General features: G+C 39.7%; 2 protein-coding genes across 5 annotated transcripts in view; one reads left to right on the forward strand and one right to left on the reverse strand.

Moving 5' to 3' along the window:
* LOC133850927 (hemicentin-1) overlaps positions 1–19,334 on the reverse strand; it is a 136,674-nt gene that overhangs the window by 56,897 nt on the left and 60,443 nt on the right. For all 4 annotated transcript variants that reach the window (XM_062287189.1, XM_062287185.1, XM_062287186.1 and 1 more), the window contains exon 3: positions 2,584–2,791. In XM_062287189.1, the coding sequence (XP_062143173.1) occupies positions 2,584–2,791 (208 nt within the window). The remainder of the gene's footprint in view (positions 1–2,583; positions 2,792–19,334) is intronic.
* On the forward strand, positions 6,094–6,969 carry LOC133850654 (proteasome subunit beta type-6-like). The gene is made up of 2 exons (XM_062286792.1): positions 6,094–6,224; positions 6,278–6,969. Exons 1-2 carry the CDS (start codon positions 6,186–6,188, stop codon positions 6,917–6,919), a joined length of 681 nt encoding a protein of 226 aa, XP_062142776.1. The 5' UTR covers positions 6,094–6,185; the 3' UTR covers positions 6,920–6,969.

Genomic DNA, 19,334 nt, shown 5'->3' on the forward strand with positions numbered 1-19,334 from the left:
CAGCACTTCATATTAAATTTCTTTTAAACACACAATTGAAAAGGCACAAGACTTTGTTGTCGGTCTCTTTAGGCTGGAATTCTCATCTGTGCTAAGAAAAGAGCAGGAACAAGAACAACAAAAAGTGAAAAAATGTGTTCTGATTGTTTCCGAAATGTTAGCGGCACTTGAACACAAAATTCCAATATCATGGCACACCAAAAGAGCCTTCTCGCACCCAAGAGTGATACGAGTAATAAAAAGAATAAAAAAAAACCCAGAAAGTATGACTGAGATGAGAGGTGGAACAGCTGGATGCTCTTGTGGATGGTGAATGCGTTGCTAAAGCAAATTTCATGTCATCTGGATGACAATTTTGAAAAGGACAAAGTGCAAATGGACACACTGAATAGGGTGATTGGGGTGTGTGTGTGTGTGTGTGTTTGTGTATGTGTGTGTGTGTGGTATAACTCCCTCTGTTTTTTTCTATGTGGACGTCCATGTGGGTGTATTTGGGTCAGTTATCAGAGCCAAAGACCCAATGACCGAACTGACATCCATCATCCACAAACAGTTAACGAGACTGCGTTGATTGAATGCTGCTCCATTCGAAGTCATTAAAAAATTCCATGAGCTGACCAGCTGTCAGGTGATAATGCTCCAATTTAATTAGTTCCATTCACAGAGAAAGCAAAGCGCAAATATCATACTTTTATTAAACTCTCTAGCTAATGACACGAACTCCAAACAAGTTTGGTCAATTTTAAAGCATGACATTTGCTGGCAGCATTTGTGGTCAAATTTTGCGCAATTTTGTTTTTGACCAGCATTTTGGTTGCCAAAACGTTATTGAATTCAAGCTACAATCATTTTTGTTTTTGAACGCCACACAAAAGGAGTTTGAGAGTATTCTTTGGTCTGTCTACCAGCTGGTATGCTATATGGTATATGTTCTGCCAATGCCATTAGCCGCGTCTCTTAGCCCACATAAATCAAGCAAATTGTTTAACGCGCGATTAGCAAAAATTTACAATAATTTTCTTTTGTTTGCCCGATCTGTTTGGTGTTTTTGCATGTTCTGCGGCTGCCATACTTGGCCATATATTATACATCATCTGGCCTATATACTCATACATATATGTCTCTCTTTCTCTCTCTCTCTCTCTCTGTCGTTCTCCTTTGTCTGATTGTCTCCTTTTTTTTTGTGGGCGTGGACTGTTGAAAATTTTCCAAGCGATTTGCAGCATACGCCGCATTGAATGTTTTTCACGCTTAAAATGCGCTGCAAAATGATTATTATGATTAATAAATAAATAGGCAGGCGGGAAGAGATGATGGGAAATGGGAAATGGCAAGCGGGGCAATGAGGCGATGAGGCGATGGAGCAATAAGCGAGCATCGAGCAACGGCGAACATTCACCACATTTTCCAAACAGCCATTTAAAGGCGCATAGCGCTTGACGAGCTTTTCCACGCTTTAATCAAGTTGCGTATACGCAATGTGTTGCCAATTATACACAGTGGTACAAAGTTGTTGGTTTTGTTGTCAGAATTGGAGACACGATGAAAATATAATCGTAAAAAATATGAAATTTAATGCGATTACCAAACGTTTAACGTTATTTGTATTCATTTTCTTTATTTAAATGCATTCGGTCGTTCTTTATTTACTTTAGATAGTTTATTGTGCAGTTGTGTTTTCTATTTTTCCTTTTCGGGGGCAATTTAGGATAACAGCTTCCAGTTGTTGGTCTTTGTTTTGTTGCCCATTGTTTTTGAGCGAACGTTGTTATAATAATTTTGCCTTTGCCTTCGACACCGAGCACAGCTGTGTCTGATGGCCGCCACGTTTTGTGCTCGTCGAGCACTTGTCCTGTCCCTACACTTTATTTCAGCGTTTCCCTTGGGGTATTTGCAATGGCCATCGTCTTGTTTACAGTGCATGCGAGGGGCGACGACGTGTTTCTAGGCGTGGCAAGCTATGAATTATCGGCTGCCAGATGAACATTTAATGATGTACACAACACAAGAGTACAAGAGACAGAGAGAGAGAGAGAGAGAAAGGGAGAGGAGAGAGAGAGAGAGAGAGAGAGAGAGAGAAATGCCAACGATGACATCGATTCAAGGATGATTCCTTATAGCTGCCATCGGCAATTTTAATAAATTTAACAGCTGAACGCATCGCGAAACTTTCGCATCTTTCATCTTTTATCAATAAACATGCGATATAGAGAGTGTGAGTGTGTGTGTGAGTGGAAGGATGTGTTGCGTCATCTGAGTGTAATTCTCGATCCTTGGGCATTGAGTGTCGATGTCGTTGTCGATGTCGATGTTGATGTCAGGCAGGCAATTAAATAAATGTGCAGTCGATGCGGCTGCCTTCGCCCGCGTCGCTTCTCTTGAGACTGCCTTTAACTTTTCGCCTGCTTATTGACAGGCCATCAATGTTGAATTTATGAGGCCGCCTGTGATTTATCAGACCATTGCACACAGCACAAACATACCGACACACGCACACACACACCGGCACAAACACACACACACACATACATACACTCTCGCTCACTCGCTCGGGACAAAAGGACATTGCGTATACACACTTACCGATAATTCGAGTTGAGCTGCACATCGCCAATGGCCACGTTCTCGAACAATGTGGGGCAGCAGGTCCATCGGGCCCAGTAGAAGGTGAAGTCAGTTGAATCATAATGCTCGGTGAAACGGCACTTGAGCACCAGATCGACGCCTTCGCGTGTGTCCAGCGATTCATCTGCCCCGCCATCCCTCGGCGCCATCCAAAGCCACAAGCAACCTGTAACACAGAGCGAGAAAGATAGCGTGAGTGAATGAGTGAGTGAGTGAGAGAGATGATAGAGAATAGCCAGGGCGAAATGGGTATTACATGGCAATGCAATTTGGTTGTGCAAATTTGCAGCGTACATTTAATTAAGAGTACGCCGTATACGGTTAAACCCTACACAACAACAAACAAAAGACCCAACACATACGCGGCAAATAGAAATAACTGAAAAACAAACACACACACATACACAGGCAAGGATAGTAACAGAGTTGGACGAAACGAAAAAGAGAAAGCAACCCACTCGCATGTTACAAAAATGTATCCGCAAGCGAGTTTTTGCTCAACTGATTTGATTTATTTTTATTATCAGAAGCAACAGTCGCGGGCGGCAGCCAGCAATCAATACAAAAATATTGCAAAATTGTTCGAATTGTAAATCTACGCCACAAAATGAATAATGCACACACACACGCACACACACACACACGCAACACAGCAAGCAAGCAACTGGTTTAGAGAGAGAATGAACGATAGATACATAGATCTATAGCTTTGAAATATAACTGCGAGCAGTAGTTTGAGAAAGTGCCGCAAAGTGTTCCCCAAATGGATTTCGACTCAATTACATTAAAATTTAACATGACATATTTATGAGGGTTGCAATCAAATCAACTTAAGGCAAACTTGCTTGCTTAGATAATGTGCATGGCACATTGCTTTATACCCTTTCAATCGAATTGATGTATCAACGGGTGTGAAATGCTTAAGAGAAGTTTAGCTAACTAGAATTGAACACCATTTAGTATATAGTATATATATTAGTTAACAGTATTAGTTAATAGTTAACAGTATATTAATCAATAACTTCTTCAATTTCTTATCGTTTTGTAGAGTATTTTTTCCGTCTAGAGTGCCACTTTATTAATTTATGGTGAATTACCATTTGAAACCCCTTTAACACTTGAGTTGCTGTGTTTCGAAACCATTTGAAGAAAATTATAATTGTCGAAAGAGACGAGAAATCGATTTTGGTAACGCAATCCGAAATGGATTTTGCAAAATGAAATGTTTCAATTTATTGCAGTTGCTGCTTGGATGGTTTACAGTTTGAGCAGCACTGTTCAAATGAAACTAAGCACACAGCGAGCGTGTGTGTGTGTGAGTGTACGTGTGTGTGTCTGCAACTAAATGGAGCAAATGGTCGAGTAGCTGCCATTGGGTCGAGTACAACCCCTTGGGAGAGTTGTTTGTACATGCAGCGCTTAGTTTTAATTTGTCTGCCTGTTAGTTTTTAACCCACCGCGCAACATAGCAAACCACCGAATTGCCGCCCCTTCCCCGCTTCCTTCTACTCTAGCATTTTGTTTGTGCAAATCTATTTTTACTATGCAACACATACATACATATTATATGCGTATGTGTGTGTGAATATTTTGTGCACACATACATTTATATATATTTTTTTGTAATTTTTGTTGTTTACTTGCTCTTCATTGTTCGTCCAGTTTTTTGCAGACATCGGAAAAGGGAAAATGCAGAAAAAATACAGAACAGAAAATAGAAAAAAAAGAGTACCGGAATATGTATGTATGGTAGTAGTATATACAAAAAGGACTAAACGCGCTGTGTGTACACATGCATTTGATATTGTGTTGAGATTTTTCACTCTGCCGCATAAAACAAACAGCTCAATGTGCTCTGCTCGGCAACTGTATTTTCAATTGCCGCCCGCAAATGTACGCTGTACTTTTTTGTTTGTTTTTTTTTTATGTTTTCATTCCCTTTATTTTAACGGATGAAGGGCGTGGCGAAAGAGGGGGAACGAAAGAGAAGTTTTTACGTTTTTTACGTTTCAACTTTTTGTTAACTCTTCGCTCTGAGTTATTGTAATTAACATTGCAATTGTTGCTGTTGGGCATTTAAAAAAAAAAGATGGAGAGACAGAAAACAAATGCCTGGGAAAAAACAAAGAACAATTTTTAAAAAATGTAAAAAAAAAAGATTACGGCATTTGTTTGCCTAAATGCTGACAAATACTCGAATATTTACAACTCTTTTGAATCATATCTCTTCATTTTGCTGAGGAATTCATTATGCTTACAGTTCTATTAACTTGGATACAATTGAAAAACATATTTTTTCTCTCTCTTAAAAGTTAATGAGGAGAAACTCGGTAAATATTTAAGTTTTTAAGTGCATAAATTTAATTCCTCATGGATTCATTAAAATTTCTACCAAACGATTTACGCAATGTATTTATTTTTATTTATATTTAAATGGATGGCGAATGAAGGAAGTGAAGAGCTCTCCTCCGCGGGGGGGAGGAGTTGCTCAAAGCAAAGCAAATGGGAAACTGTGAATAACACTCGTTCCTTGCTGCTGCTGTTGACTACCTTGGCCAAACGATTTGCATATTTTTATGCAAATAATTATAAACGGTTGCTGCTGACCAACCACTCACCACCCACCCTACTCATTGCCACTGCCACGCCCATCAACGTGCCGCATATTTATACTTATGTAAACTACATATGCATTTTCACATTTGCTTTATTTAAGTACGATTCCACAAAATTAAAATACAAAAGCGATGAAGAAAAAACATTGCATTGCAAGAGTGGGATATCTTTTTTAGTTAATTTTGAGCTATCGTATCATTCGCATATTAATTTAGTTGTTGGAGGAAAAGTGTTCCATAATTAAGAGTTAATGAAAGCAAATATTAAACGTGTGTGGGTGATTTAATGAAATCCCATCGATTGTTTATACACGGTACCATTAATGAAGTCGTACTCAATAAAGAGAAAAATAACATTTTCTGATTGGTTAGGTTTTTGCATTCTTTTTTCCGCTTAACTGCAAACAGAAATGTATTTAACATAATTTCACAACATGATAGTTTTTAAAATGCAGTTTAACGTTGAACACTCAACTGTCCAAATGAGAAAAGTTAAGTTCAGTTTAGTGCTGATTGACGCATTAATTCAATCCGTGTACTTTGACACCGTGTGATTAAGCCATCATGACAGAAGCTCCTGAAAAACCTCATACATACGGAGCTCAGTGTGAAAGAGGGCAAATGACTTTGAGAGAACTTTTGTACATGCAGCGCTTAGCCTTACAACAACACAAATCGGCTGCCCAATAATCCTTTATTAAGTAGTGGCTAGTCCATGTTATTGCAAGCCTCAAGCCGGTGGCAAGTGCTTCACGTTCAAGAACGTAGTCAGTAAGCTCGCAATCTAGTCATAGTGAAATAAAATTTACCACCTGACAACCAAGTAGGTACTGAAAACTTAGAATCAATATAGATGCTGATCAACTTATATTTTTTCGACAACAATCTCGTCGAAATCGGTGAAAAAACAATAATTTTTCAATAAAACATTTCCCTTTTATCAAAATGAATAATAGCGAAGGTTTCGAGGGCATTAAATGTGGCGTAAGTTTCATTAAACTAATTGTTAATACAACTCTTAAACATTTATTGCTTAGACTACCATAATGGCTGTTGAATATGATGGCGGAGTTGTGCTTGCCGCCGACTCGAGGACTACAGCTGGTCGCAATGTGGTCAATTCAAATACGGATAAACTATCCCGGATCACCGATAAAATTTACAGTGGTCGCTGCGGTTCGGCAGCGCAATCTGAGCAATTGCTAAAATTTGTCACTGACAACGTGGATTTTTATAATCTAGCATATCCCGACTCAATGACTGTCCATATGGTGGCCACGATGTTTACCAATAAAATCTATGAGAAACGTCACGTTAATCAGGTCGGTTTCATTGTTGCCGGCTGGGATAAGGAGCAGGGTGGCCAGGTCTATAATATAACACCGGCGGGTCTTATGTTGCGACAACGAGCCGCAGCTTCTGGCTCCGGTGCGAACTCAATTCGAGGATTACTAATGTCTAGGCATACCAAAAATATGCCTTTGAATGAGGCTATGGAATTGGTAAAGATTTGCACAGAAATTGCCATTTCGTACGATCCATTTTCGGGGGGTCACGTTAAGATTGCAGTTATCAATAAGGATGGCTTAGTAATGCGCCGCACCATACCAATCAGTGACACAATGTTCCAGCTATCCAGCAACATGTTGTGGAATTTGGAGTTTGATGCATGCAAATAAGATTTTTATGTTCATAGAATCTTTTGCTTAATAAAGTTATTTATATGGTATATTTTGAATGTAGTACCTTTGGTATATTTATGTATTTTTACAGTTTATTGTTTGGTATATTTTTAGAAATATACCAAACTGTTTTGCATATTATACCCGCTGGTATATTTTCATCTCTATTGTATATTTTGAATGTGGTACCATATTATAGCTTTTGGTATATTCTAGTATTTTTACAGTATGTTAAATTGGTTTGTAGAATAATACCACACTGTTTTGCATTTTATACCCGCTACCCATAGTAGTTATGATTCCTGAAAATTTGGTTGATTTGGCTGCCAATCTGGTATATTGTGCCGTCTATGGTATATTTAGAATGCGGTACTATATTGATATACTAAATCTACCATTTTGTATATTTTTAGTATTTTCGATATTTTGAGAAAAATACCGCAATATTTTGCTATCTCACAGTCGAAAACACTCGAATGTATCTTTCTCACTTGCTTAAAACAGTTCAAGCTGATCTTTCACAGCTTATTAACTAGCCTATTTTAACTTTTCAAGGAGTTTGCTTAAGCCGTCTTTCCATAATGAAGATTTCGGCATAGTTGCTCAGATCTATTTATACACCAGGCTGTGGCTCATGAAAGTTAAGCACTGTCTCTACTTGTCTTCCAAATTTCGGACAGTGCAGTGAGAACTGATAAAGAGACTTGCAAAAATGAGTTCACTAGAATAATGTTTAATTTTTAACTGTTGCCAACTGTTCCAATCTGCGAATAATTCGTCGATAGCAAACACGTTTAACAACTTTACAAATGCGTTCAACTTCGTGGATTTGAAAATGTTAATTAACTTTACGTATTCAACTGTCGAAAATAAGAAAAGTTCAGTTCAGTTCAGTGCTTGCCAAACTGTAATATGTCGAGTTCTCAGGTATTTTTGTGTGTATGCGTATGACTTATAATAATTAACCATCATTAGAGTTTCCGCACACGCACACATGCATACACACCCACATACACATCCACATACATATAGCAAAACAAACTGAAAACAAAGTTTCGTCTTTCGCTTTTTTGCTTTTCTGCTCTCCTCCATGTCCCGCCTCTCGTCTCACTCATTTATGTATTTCTCTGGTGGCTTTATGAATTTTTCAATTGTGCTGCTGCTTCGGTGAAACTTGCTTGTAGATTCGAGTGCTTAAACATTCATAAATGCAAGTGCACACAGCTCACTAGCACTTGCCTCCTCCGTTGGGGGTGTTTTCACTCTGATGCTATATTTGAGGGAGTCTGTGTGTGTGTGTGTGTGTGTGTGTGTATAGTAGTGTAGTAGTGTGTCGCTTGACTTTTGAGTTTGAGGTTGTCGTCCTGCTGGTTCATTTGCCTGCGAACACAACTCAAAAGTCTGCAACCGAAACAAACACACAAAAAAAAACTCTCATGTTCATACACACACACGCACGCACAACCATAACAACGGCATTAAGACAAACTTTTGCAATGCATTTTTTTTTTACTCAATTTTTCTGTTTTGCCAGAGGTTTCTTCGAGTCTTTCGAGGTGGGGGGGGACGGAAAAGTGCAATGTGGCGGTGATGTCTCCATAAACCAAAAGAAATCAAAATAGAAATGTAAATAAAATCGTAGCTCAACAGGTAATGCACTGTGAGAAAGTATTCCAATGTATTCTAATGCAATGTTCGTCTTTGCCGGTTTCCACTGTATTTGTTAGTTAGCTATAAACAAAATTAAGCACAATTTTTGTTAATACCCCCAAAAATGGTTCTTTTTTGTAGCATGCTTTTCGGCAGCACTTGAAAACTTCATGATAATTCAGCAAAAGCTAAAGATTTTGTTTTTACTCTGCTTCGAATGCTTTCTTTAGAATTAATTCGATGATGAAACATTCAGAACAATTTACAACCTTCGCAATAACTGATTTCACTTTATAATTACAAAATTCTTTTATCTTAGAATAAAAGAATTTAAATTCTATATTCCAATTCCAAAATTAATCTATTTCTTTGCGTTATCAATGAATTCTTGAACTCTTCTGAAGCTGCAAATTGTCTTATTACAGCTTTCTGCTTGAAATGACTTTGCACTGTTTATTTGACTCATCTCAAGCAATGGGATTATTATGAACCGCAAAGCAAACATAATATAACATCAGTTCGCATATATGTGCTCATCACACACAGGATACTTGCCGCAGTGTAATGCACTTTTAGCATTGCCGGCGTCGACGTATGTTTCCTGCAACTGAATCAGCACCCGACTGCATTATGGTGCATGGTATTCGCTCTCTCTATCCCTGCTTCTGTTCCGCTCCATTCCCATGTTCTCTACATCATATAACATTGCGGTTACTTGCTTGACTTGTTTGTAATTATTTATTTCATACTCGTATAAAGTGTAGCATACTTTTGTGCGTAGACAAGAATTATGGCAATGCTGCCAGTTGTTATTTGTGTGTGCATGTGTGTGTATGTGTGGGAGTATGCTAGGCATGTGTGCCGTTTTTTTTTTTGTAAGATTTCATGCTACAGCGCCGAGGCCAACATGGAACAGGACAACAACAGGAAGATGTTTGCCAGCCGTCGCCTCCTGCCAAAGAAACGAATACAACTAATGTAAGTTGCACTCCGCACACAAACAAACACACTCTAGTGTGTGTGTGTGTTGTTGTGTCGACTTAAAACAAGCTGCTTGGCTCGTTTACTTGTGGCCTGAACTTGTCTGAGCAAACCCGTTCAACCTTCTCTCATTCCCCGGAATCCACAAGCTTTTGCTTTTCTTTCAGCTTAATGCGAAATTTCTGCTTTTAACAACAGCTATTGCACTTGCTGTTACTGTTGTTGTTGTTGTTGTTGTTGTGTGTGGCATAACGGCATAAATATAATATGCAGTCTCGCCCTTTGCAGCTATTGTAAAATATATTACTTTTTAGCCGCTCGTCTCGCCCCGTTCCTCCCACTCCCCTTGGTTGTAATTTCAGCTCATAACAATTACAACAACAGCAATTGCTGGGCAAAAATCAACTACTAAGGAGGCCGTGTAATGTGCTGCTGACATGCCTCCATTGTTGTTGCTTGAGTTGCTTGAATTGTTGTTGATGTTATGGCCAAATGTCATAAGCCTTTAGTACTCTCAGGCACAAAGCAACTTCACTCTGAGACTGAGGCTTTTGTGTTTTATTTTTGGTCATGCAGCATAATGGGGGCTGTCTCTTTCCCCTCTCTCTTTCATTCTCTCTGTGTGCGTGTGTGGCCAACATATGGCTGCAGTTGAAACGCTTAACCAGATGCAATTGCAATGACAGTTGCCTAGTTGAAGCAACAGAAGCACTCAATGCGCTTACCGAACACCGGCTGCGAAGTCATCAAGCTTGCTGTGTGACAAATATTTGCATGACATAAAGCATAATAAGCAATACGCTCTTCGATATTTACGACGATGATACTCGACAAAGCAAATGGCAACAATTGCGTAGGACTATCGATGATGAGCCAAAGAACTGTTAAACACTTTCAAGAAGCGAACTCAAGAGTTCATTGCAACCTGTCGCTGGCACAATTCCAAGCGAATGAGGAACGCTGAGCGATGCGCTGAGGCATGCTAGTCCTTAAAGTGCCGGGACAACTCATTAAAATGCCAGCATGTGAAACATTTTGCAAATTAACTGCAAACGTTGCGTATGCGTAATATGAGAGATAGAACAAAGTATTTGCTTAGACCTTCCTGGCCCCCCCCGTCACATGCTTGCCGCCAGCTGGCGACACTGGTGGGGGAATAAGTAAAGCGGATAACGAAGGTGGAGTGGGATGAAAAAGCTGGGGGTAGGGAAAGTGGCTGATGAGAATGACGACTAAGCTGGCAATTATAGCCGCTGAAGGGTGGGATTAAATTTGCGTAACCAACGACTTTCGAATGCACTAGAAAACTATTTTACTACGTCAATTATAAATCTTAAAAGTGAGCTCATTAAATGCATTCTAATCCGTGTTAAGTCCATTCATTCATTAATCGCTTTAAATATATTTTTCTATATCATTATATACAAGCAATTATATAGTTCTACTTATAATTTGTATGGATATCGAATTCGATTCACGCAGACAAGAATTTTCATTTTGTGATGATTATTTGAACGGCCAAGTGTCTTGGGAATTTGAAAGCACTCTTTATATAATTATGTTTATTTGATTTCCAAAAACTGTTGCATAATTGCTCACATAGTTGTTGGACCTAGAGTTAAGTTCGCTCATATATTCCGTATGTATGTGTGTTTGTATCCAAGAGGCATGGGCCAAGTTTTACGCTGCGTATGCGTAACATCTGGCTAAGGCTAAAGCCACGTTGGCACAGTTGCCTGTTGGCAGTTGTTGGCTGTTGACTGCGAGCTGCGCGCTGCGAGCTTCGAGCTGTTGGCTGTTGACTGTTGACTGTTGGTAGCTGAGATTGTGGATTGGGGATTGCCACTCAGAATACCCAATTTCACTTTAATTAAAACATTCGCAGTGCCTTTTCCCATTTGCAGCTAGTAATGTTGCAAAGTTGGCGAGCCGAGTTACCCATTACATAAACCCTTTGCCAAGTTTTCGTCCCTCCCCTTCTCCCCTCTCGCCATCCCCATTCCCAAACATCATCATCAAATACACACAAATACACACGCGCAAGCACACACACACAAACACACATTCACACACTCTGAGATCAGTATGAAAGGGAGCACGTATATTACATAATATGCCATTAATAAAAGTGTTTAAAGTTCACTTAAGTGCCGCATGGAGCTTTAGACAAACGGAAACCGTATCAACAACAGTTAGTGCACACTGAGGAAACTTAAACTCGGCATACAGCGCGACGGGGGCGAGCAGGGGGGACAAAAGTGCGGGATTTGGAATTGGTTTGTGTTTTGCGTTGCGTTGGGATTGGATTGGATTGGGCTGCCGTTGCTCGCTGCTCGTTGCTGCTGCTGTGCTTACCTAGCAAAGATTCTTATTCTCCCTCTCCCTCCATTGCTGGCACACTGGATTCCATGACAGACTAACACGCAGTTGGATTTATATGCGGCCAGCATCAGGGCAAACATGAGCATCGGACAAGGACACAAAGTTAAAGAGGAGCGACAGAGATGCAGCAGCAATGAATGAATGGATAGATAGATAAAGACTGCTAGAGCAAGACAAATGAACAAATAGTGCATGTCTGAGCTTGGAGTTGGAGTTGTGAGAGGACACACACACACACGCACACACACACACACGCACACAGAGAGAAGGCTAACCAAAAAGAAGTGCATCAGCGTTGCCTCATTGAAATGAAAAATCAACGTCGTATAGCTCACAGTAGTATGAACTGCCATCGCTTTGGGGTCTCCCATGAGCTCCACAGGGACACAAATGTGCCTCCCACTGGGTTTGTTGGTTGGTTGATTGTCCACGTGTCCAGGACTCGTTCATTTCCGCTGCCAGAGACTCGAACAATTGACTTTGTGGCTCTGTTTGCTCAGCCAAAAGCCAAGCCAATAAGGCACGCACGCTGAGACAGAGACAATTGACAGCGAAGCCATTGAGATAGAGACAGAAATAGAGAAAGACCAAATTCAAAACCAAAAGGCAAAGCGAAAACCAAAGCCTACTAACCGCAGATTACGACTTCTCTTACCTATTGCCATAATGTTGTTATGCTTGTGTCTAAATCAGAGATGGCATGTTTAATTTTGTCAATACAAACAGATGTGTTATTAGAAAGTGGTTAATAAAGGAAATTTAGTTCAAATGGTAATGAAAAAAGTGTGATTTGCCCATATAAAATCTGCTTAGAAATATTGCAATTATTTTGGAACTTCGCTTGAAGGTGTATTTTTGGTTTGCTAGATAATTTGTAGCTATGTCTTTGCATAATGCGGTTGACCAAAGTCTGTTGACTTGACGCTTTGTGTGTGCATCTGTTTGAGTCACGCCCAGCAATTGATGTGCATTTAATTTGTCATAATTTGTGCGGCAATTGAAAAGAGGCGTGTCCAGAGAGTGCATAAATCATGTGGTTAAACATGAAACGTAATTTGTTGTAAATTAAATAATGCCAACTATTTGTTTGTTTGCTCACTTTGTACATTTGGTTGCATACTTTTGTGCGACACTTTACGAAACATGCAACAACATGCGACAGCAGCAGCAACACAACAACAGAAATGACTGCAGCAGCACTTGCCGCACTTGCCACACAATTTATGACTGCATTAATACACGTACAACACACTCACACATGCACTCAGCTTGACCATTTTGTAGTGTGTGTGTTCTTGTTTTGTGGCATATGCCACACACACACACACTCACACATAACTTGCCTCACATACTGCAGTTTTTGTAGTCACTTGTTATTGTTGTTGTTGCTGTATTTATTCTTGTTGTACTTTACAGTCGAACAGCTGCCGCCTCTTAATTAAATTATGCTTTTAATTAGGCCTTCGTGTTCGCCTCTTCATTTGCTGCAACAGATTTTTGCAGCTTGTACTTTGATGGCACAAAATTTAATTAAGTGCTCGCCTTTGTTGAATTACCAAAGTGCAGCAAAAATTACCTCGAAAAATGTGCACAATTTTTGCTATTCATTAGTTCTATATGACATTTTAATACAATTTTCTAGTGAGTTCTTAGATGCAATCACTCAGGTTTTCAAATGTGTTGAAAAGTCTTTCAATGCTCTAATAAATGCAATTATATTTCCAAATTTTGTATCTCAATGAAAATATGGTATGTATTAGAGGTGGGCGCGGGCCTGTATTTTGAGGCCCGGGCACGCACGAAAACAAACTCTTTTTTGAGAGGCCCGGCCCGGCCGAACACGAAAAATTTTCATCAAGGCCCGGGCCCGGCCCGGCCCGGCACGAAACTTATTTACACATATAAGAAAACATTATTGCCATTATAATTAACGCAATCGAAAAGCTTCCACACTTCACTCCTGCCCTTTTTTTTTGTATAAATTTTACACATTCACTTTTTTTTATTTACAGCATCCTGAATTGTTTGTCGCGACATTTTTATTTTTCACAGATTTGCTAATTTCACAATAAGCCGCCAATTTTGAATTAGTGGTGTGCAAACAAATAAAATATTGTATAAGCAAATTAATAGTAGCATCGATAAGCAATTAAAATGCGACAAATGGCGGTTCTAATTCGATCAAATCAAAATTTTTTCGGGCCTATTTCGGGTTTTTACGGGCCGGGCCTTTTTGCTAAGGCCCGGGCCCGCACGAAGCCCGTACGAATCTCAATTTTAAGGCCCGGGCCCGTCCGAACCCGCTCCGGGCCTGTGTAAGCCCGCGGGCCACGAAAAAAAGCCCGGCCCGTGCCCACCTCTAGTATGTATTGAGAAAATTGCATTTGGTTAGTTACATTTTTGTTTTCCATAATTAAAAGTCAATAAAGTCGAAATATTTGTTTATTAAAAACCTAATCAATATTAAGTTTCATTTTTCATTTTCTTATTTTATATTTTTTTTTAGGTAAGTCTGCTGCTAAATATTACTTGATGACAAAAAGAAACCTGCAAAATATTGATTTAATTCGTAAGTAAAGTTGGTGAAAGTCCAAGTCAACAGTATTAACCGAACAAGAGAGCAAAAAGTAGACTACTTACATATGCGTGCTTCATAAGAATAAAACCAACAAAGATTTCATTTATTTAGATTTCTCTCTTATTTTAAGTTATCTTTTTTACATTTGTTTTTGCTGTTGTATTTGAGTGATTTTATTTTTTAGTTTTTTTTTTTTGTGTTTTGCTGTCATATTTGGTTTTCTGCATAATTTGGCTGCTGCATGGTCAAAACTCTTCCATCCACAGCCAAAGTTGAAAGAAATAGAAGCTGCTGTGTGGATGTGTAGAGGGGAAAGGAGAAAACACAAGGACGACGCTTATCTCGAATTTTGTGGCTAAACGCATATTCTAACAAATTTTTGTCATGTTTTTGTCGTTGTTATTATTGTTGTTGTTGTTTTTGTGCGAATAATTTAAAAAACAGGCACCTTTGACACTTGCAACTGACACTTTTGCCAGTGTGAAGGAGAAAGAGACGGAGAGAGAGAGAGGAAGGAGCAAGAGGTGATACCCTGAACACTTTAATTTAATATGCCGTTGAGCAGACGATAGAACAGAGAGAAAGAGAGAGAGAGAGAGCAGCATGAGGAGAAACCAAATCCCAAAAGTGTACCCAAATCACTTTTGAAACTATCTGGCGCCTTGACGCAGTCCGAGTGCCACACAGACAGCAGGACAGACACACACAGATAGAGAGAGATAGAGAGAGAAGATGTGTATGTGTGTGTGTGTGTGTGGGATAGAATAAGCTTGGCATGCTGTTTGAGCCGAGTTAAATATTTCTGACCACAGCAAAAGGTTTTTGCAAAGCATCGACCCAAACACAACATACATATTTATGAGGTCCTTGTGGATTTTCATTGAGATAAGCGCTGGCATTTAGGCAACAAGCGATTGCCCAACGGCCACAGAGTTGAAACCCTTTTTTGTTGCCTTCGTTTGTGTTGTTGTTGTTACTGGTTGTTTAAATTTTTGCATTTTTATTGACAACAAATTTAATTTCAAAGTAAACGCCTCACGTTTACAGTTTGACAAGCACTGTATGTTAGCCTATACTTACAGTTTGACAATCCCTGTATGTCAACCTATGCTTGTTGTTTTTTTATTTTCGTTCGTCGTTTGGCGTGCCAACAAATCAATTGCCACGGCTCAGTCAAGCGTTGACTACGTGCACCACGCTGCGTATACGTAATGAGCTTTTTGCTTTAAGACGCGTACGTCATTCCCTCCCGAACACTGGCTTTCATCTTCACCAAATAAACAGCAGGAAAAAAAATAGGAAACAAAATTAAAGGCTGCGAAATAGAGCAAAACACGCAGACAAAACTAACGAGCTGACTGGCAAGTGGAGCAAGTCGAGCGTCGACCAGCAAAAACTGACAACAGCATGAAAAATTGTCACTGCCCGAGAGTTAAGAGCAGGAAGAAAGGAAGCGAGAGGGAGAGGGAGAGAGAGTGCAAAGTGTGGAAGGAGAATTGGCAATGGGCATCTATTGCCATGAGGCATCTATGGCCATCTTGGCCATCGCCATTGCTGCAAACACTCGAGAGTAACCGGAAATGTTGCTTAATAAAAACGGATATACCAATTTAGTTTTGTTCAAACACAGTAGAAGCAGCAAAAGCAGCAACGACAACATAAACAACAACAATGGTTAAGAAGCAATGAGTGCCGAAATAAAACAGCAACAGACGACAAGCAACGATAAGGTTGAGAATGGCAAGGTTTTTGGCACACAACTCGAGAATGCGAGAGAGAGAGAGATGAATGTGATGGGGGTGAAGTGAAGAGCCAAGCAGAGCAGACTGCAAAGCTCAAATAAACACAAAAATAATAGAAATTCATTTAAAGTTAAAGCGCAAGTAAAACAAAGCGCACAACAAAACAAAAGCAACAAAAATACGACAAAAAATGCCAGCGGAAAGTGCAACTGCAAAACGTATTGTGATCGAAGTGGAAGATATCCTGTGATTATTTGTAGTTTGAATAGCTAAAGTCGATAAAAGAAAAATGTAATTGAATAACAAATTCATCAAAATTCATCAAAATATGTACATTTTGTATTCGCAAATCTACCTTATTTTCATTTAAAATAGATTTTACTTACTTCACATAAATTATAGGGTATGAGAGGAAACAATATCGAAACTATTGACAAAGAGGTAGCGAGTGAGGAGTGCAAGAAAAAAAAATACTGTGAAAAACAACTCAGCGTTAAAATGCACAGCGCAGTGATCAGGATCAGGAGGACAATGGGCCAGGACCAAGCTGCGGCCATGTTCAACATATTTGCAGAGCGCACAAGCAGAGGCTTAGGCAGCACTGAGTTGCAGTGTAGAGCGGAGGAGGAGGGGAGTGTTAAAAGGGGGTACTTCTAGGGGTTTACTGTCGCTGAAGTTTAGCACACAGCTCACAGCTCGAGTGGAGCTATTTGTTGTTGTCGTCATTGTTGTTTTTGTTGCTGTTGTTGATGGCGGCCTGGCCGCAATTTTTGTGTTTTAGGTTTTTAAGCTTTATACTAGTGTTTTTCTTGTTTTTTTTTTTAAATTTTTTTTTGTTGTACATTTTGTTGCTGCTTTTGTTTTGCGGCCAATGCAGCTCGTTTACGATTGAATGCATTTTGCTTTCACTAGCGAAAGAGAGAGAGAGAAATGCGAATGGACTGTTTGTGTGTAGAGGTCAGTTCGCTGGGGGTTTGTCCAAAACAAACGACCAAAATGACACATGGCCAGGCAGCGAGGCAGCTAGCCAGCGGCAGCGATGGCGACGGCGACGTCGACGGCCTAAATATTTGGCCCAAAAGCACCAATACACGTGCAAACAGCAAACAGCAAACAACGAACAACAAGCGAAATTGCAAGGCAGCAAACGAAGCGAATGAAAAGCAATCGAGCCATAGGCTATATATAACTCAGAGGTTCTCATAATTAGACTAGAGCTATTACCAGTAAAACCCAACCAAACACAAACAGCGCTGAGACCCAACTCGTTGCTCAATAGATTTGTCAATTTTTGAAAAGGGTTTAACGCGGAAAATCGTGCGGAAAATGGCTCACAAATGTTGTACTTCAATCTAGGGACAAACCATAACTTGAAGGTGTGTGTGAGAGTGTGTAGAGAGCCGGGAACGTGAAGAAAGGGGAGAGGGGACAACGCACAGCAGGAAACTGAACTGAGTTGAACCGAACCGAACTGAACCGAACTGAACTGAGAGCTGAGAATGGAGCGCAGAGCTAAACTAATGGCTAGGAACAAAATGTTGTTTCAAGCTGTGTGCACGAGCGAGCTCAATGATATTTTTCTTATTTTCCTTCTGCCCTTTTCCTGTGTATGTGTTGTTGCTGTTGTTTTTCCGGGTCGCGCGTGTTTTTCCTGGCAAAAGACCAAGCGAATAGCATTGGGGGCAAAAATTCCAGCAAGCTGTCATAAAAATTCGCCATAGGAAACAGCCGCCAAAAACCTACGCAATGTTTTTTTGAAATAAGCACAATACCAACAACAGAACAGAACAGAACATGAAAAAAACACACCAGCAATGACAACAAACAACGACGAGGAGTAGTAACAACAACAACAACAACAATAATAATATTAAGAACAACAAACGAATGGGAACCAGCTGGAACTTGTATTCGAATTGGTAACTGGTTCTGGCTGCTGCTTCAAAGGAGTAAAAGATAAATAATGGCCTGCACTGATGAGAAGTGCCAGCTCCATTTGAAAGCAACTGCGGGGGGGGAATTACTTGGATTGTTCTCGTCTCGTGTGTGTGGAGTGTGTGTGTGTGTGGAGGCAAAAAGCCGATGCGATTGAAGAGCTCACATGATTGAGAGCTTTGGCATTGCCTTGGGTTACTCGCTGGATATTACTCAACGCTTTAGCTGGAGAAATGCGTAGGAGCACAACCCCAACACGAATACAACACACACACACACAGGACCGCGAGAGTATGAGGAGAATGATAGATAGGCACTGTGACTCAATTAGATAAGGATAATGTGGGAAGTGCAGCAACAACTGGGACAAGATGTTTCAATTTGCGTTGTTAGGACTTGGAACTTAATGGTGTAATGCCTAAGCAACTTTAAAACTGAGCTGAGTTGAAACTGAAACTGAATTATAATAGAACTGGAACTGAACTGAATTGAAACTCAACTGAATTGAAGCTGAACTGAAACTGAACTGAAACTGAACTGAAACTGAACTGAAACTGAACTGAAACTGAACTGAAACTGAACTGAAACTGAACTGAAACTGAACTGAAACTGAACTGAACTGAAACTGAACTGAAACTGAACTGAAACTGAACTGAAACTGAACTGATACTGAACTGAATCTGAACTGAAACTGAATTATAACAGAACTGGAACTGAACTGAAAATTAACTGAAACTGAACTGAACTGAAACTGAACTGAATTATAACAGAACTGGAACTGAACTAAAACTATACTGAAACTGAACTAAAACTGAACTGAAACTGAACTGAAACTGAACTGAAACTGAACTGAAACTGAACTGAAACTGAACTGAACTGAAACTGAACTGGAACTGAACTGAAACTGAACTGAACTGAAACTGAACTGAACTGAACTGAACTGAACTGAACTGAAACTGAACTGATACTGAACTGAATCTGAACTGAAACTGAATTATAACAGAACTGGAACTGAACTGAAAATTAACTGAAACTGAACTGAACTGAAACTGAACTGAATTATAACAGAACTGGAACCGAACTAAAACTATACTGAAACTGAACTAAAACTGCACTCAATTGAACTGAAACTGAACTGATACTT

This window comes from Drosophila sulfurigaster, chromosome 2L (genome assembly GCF_023558435.1).
Source record: "Drosophila sulfurigaster albostrigata strain 15112-1811.04 chromosome 2L, ASM2355843v2, whole genome shotgun sequence".
Lineage (NCBI taxonomy): Eukaryota > Metazoa > Arthropoda > Insecta > Diptera > Drosophilidae > Drosophila > Drosophila sulfurigaster.

What these genes read in the sequence shown, in the direction of transcription:
- LOC133850654 (XM_062286792.1), top strand. Translation starts at nt 6,186, where the DNA reads ATGAATAATAGCGAAGGTTTCGAGGGCATTAAATGTGGC. An exon ending in TCGAGGGCATTAAATGTGGC is followed by an intron (nt 6,225 to 6,277) that starts GTAAGTTTCATT and finishes TTTATTGCTTAG; the next exon opens with ACTACCATAATGGCTGTTGA.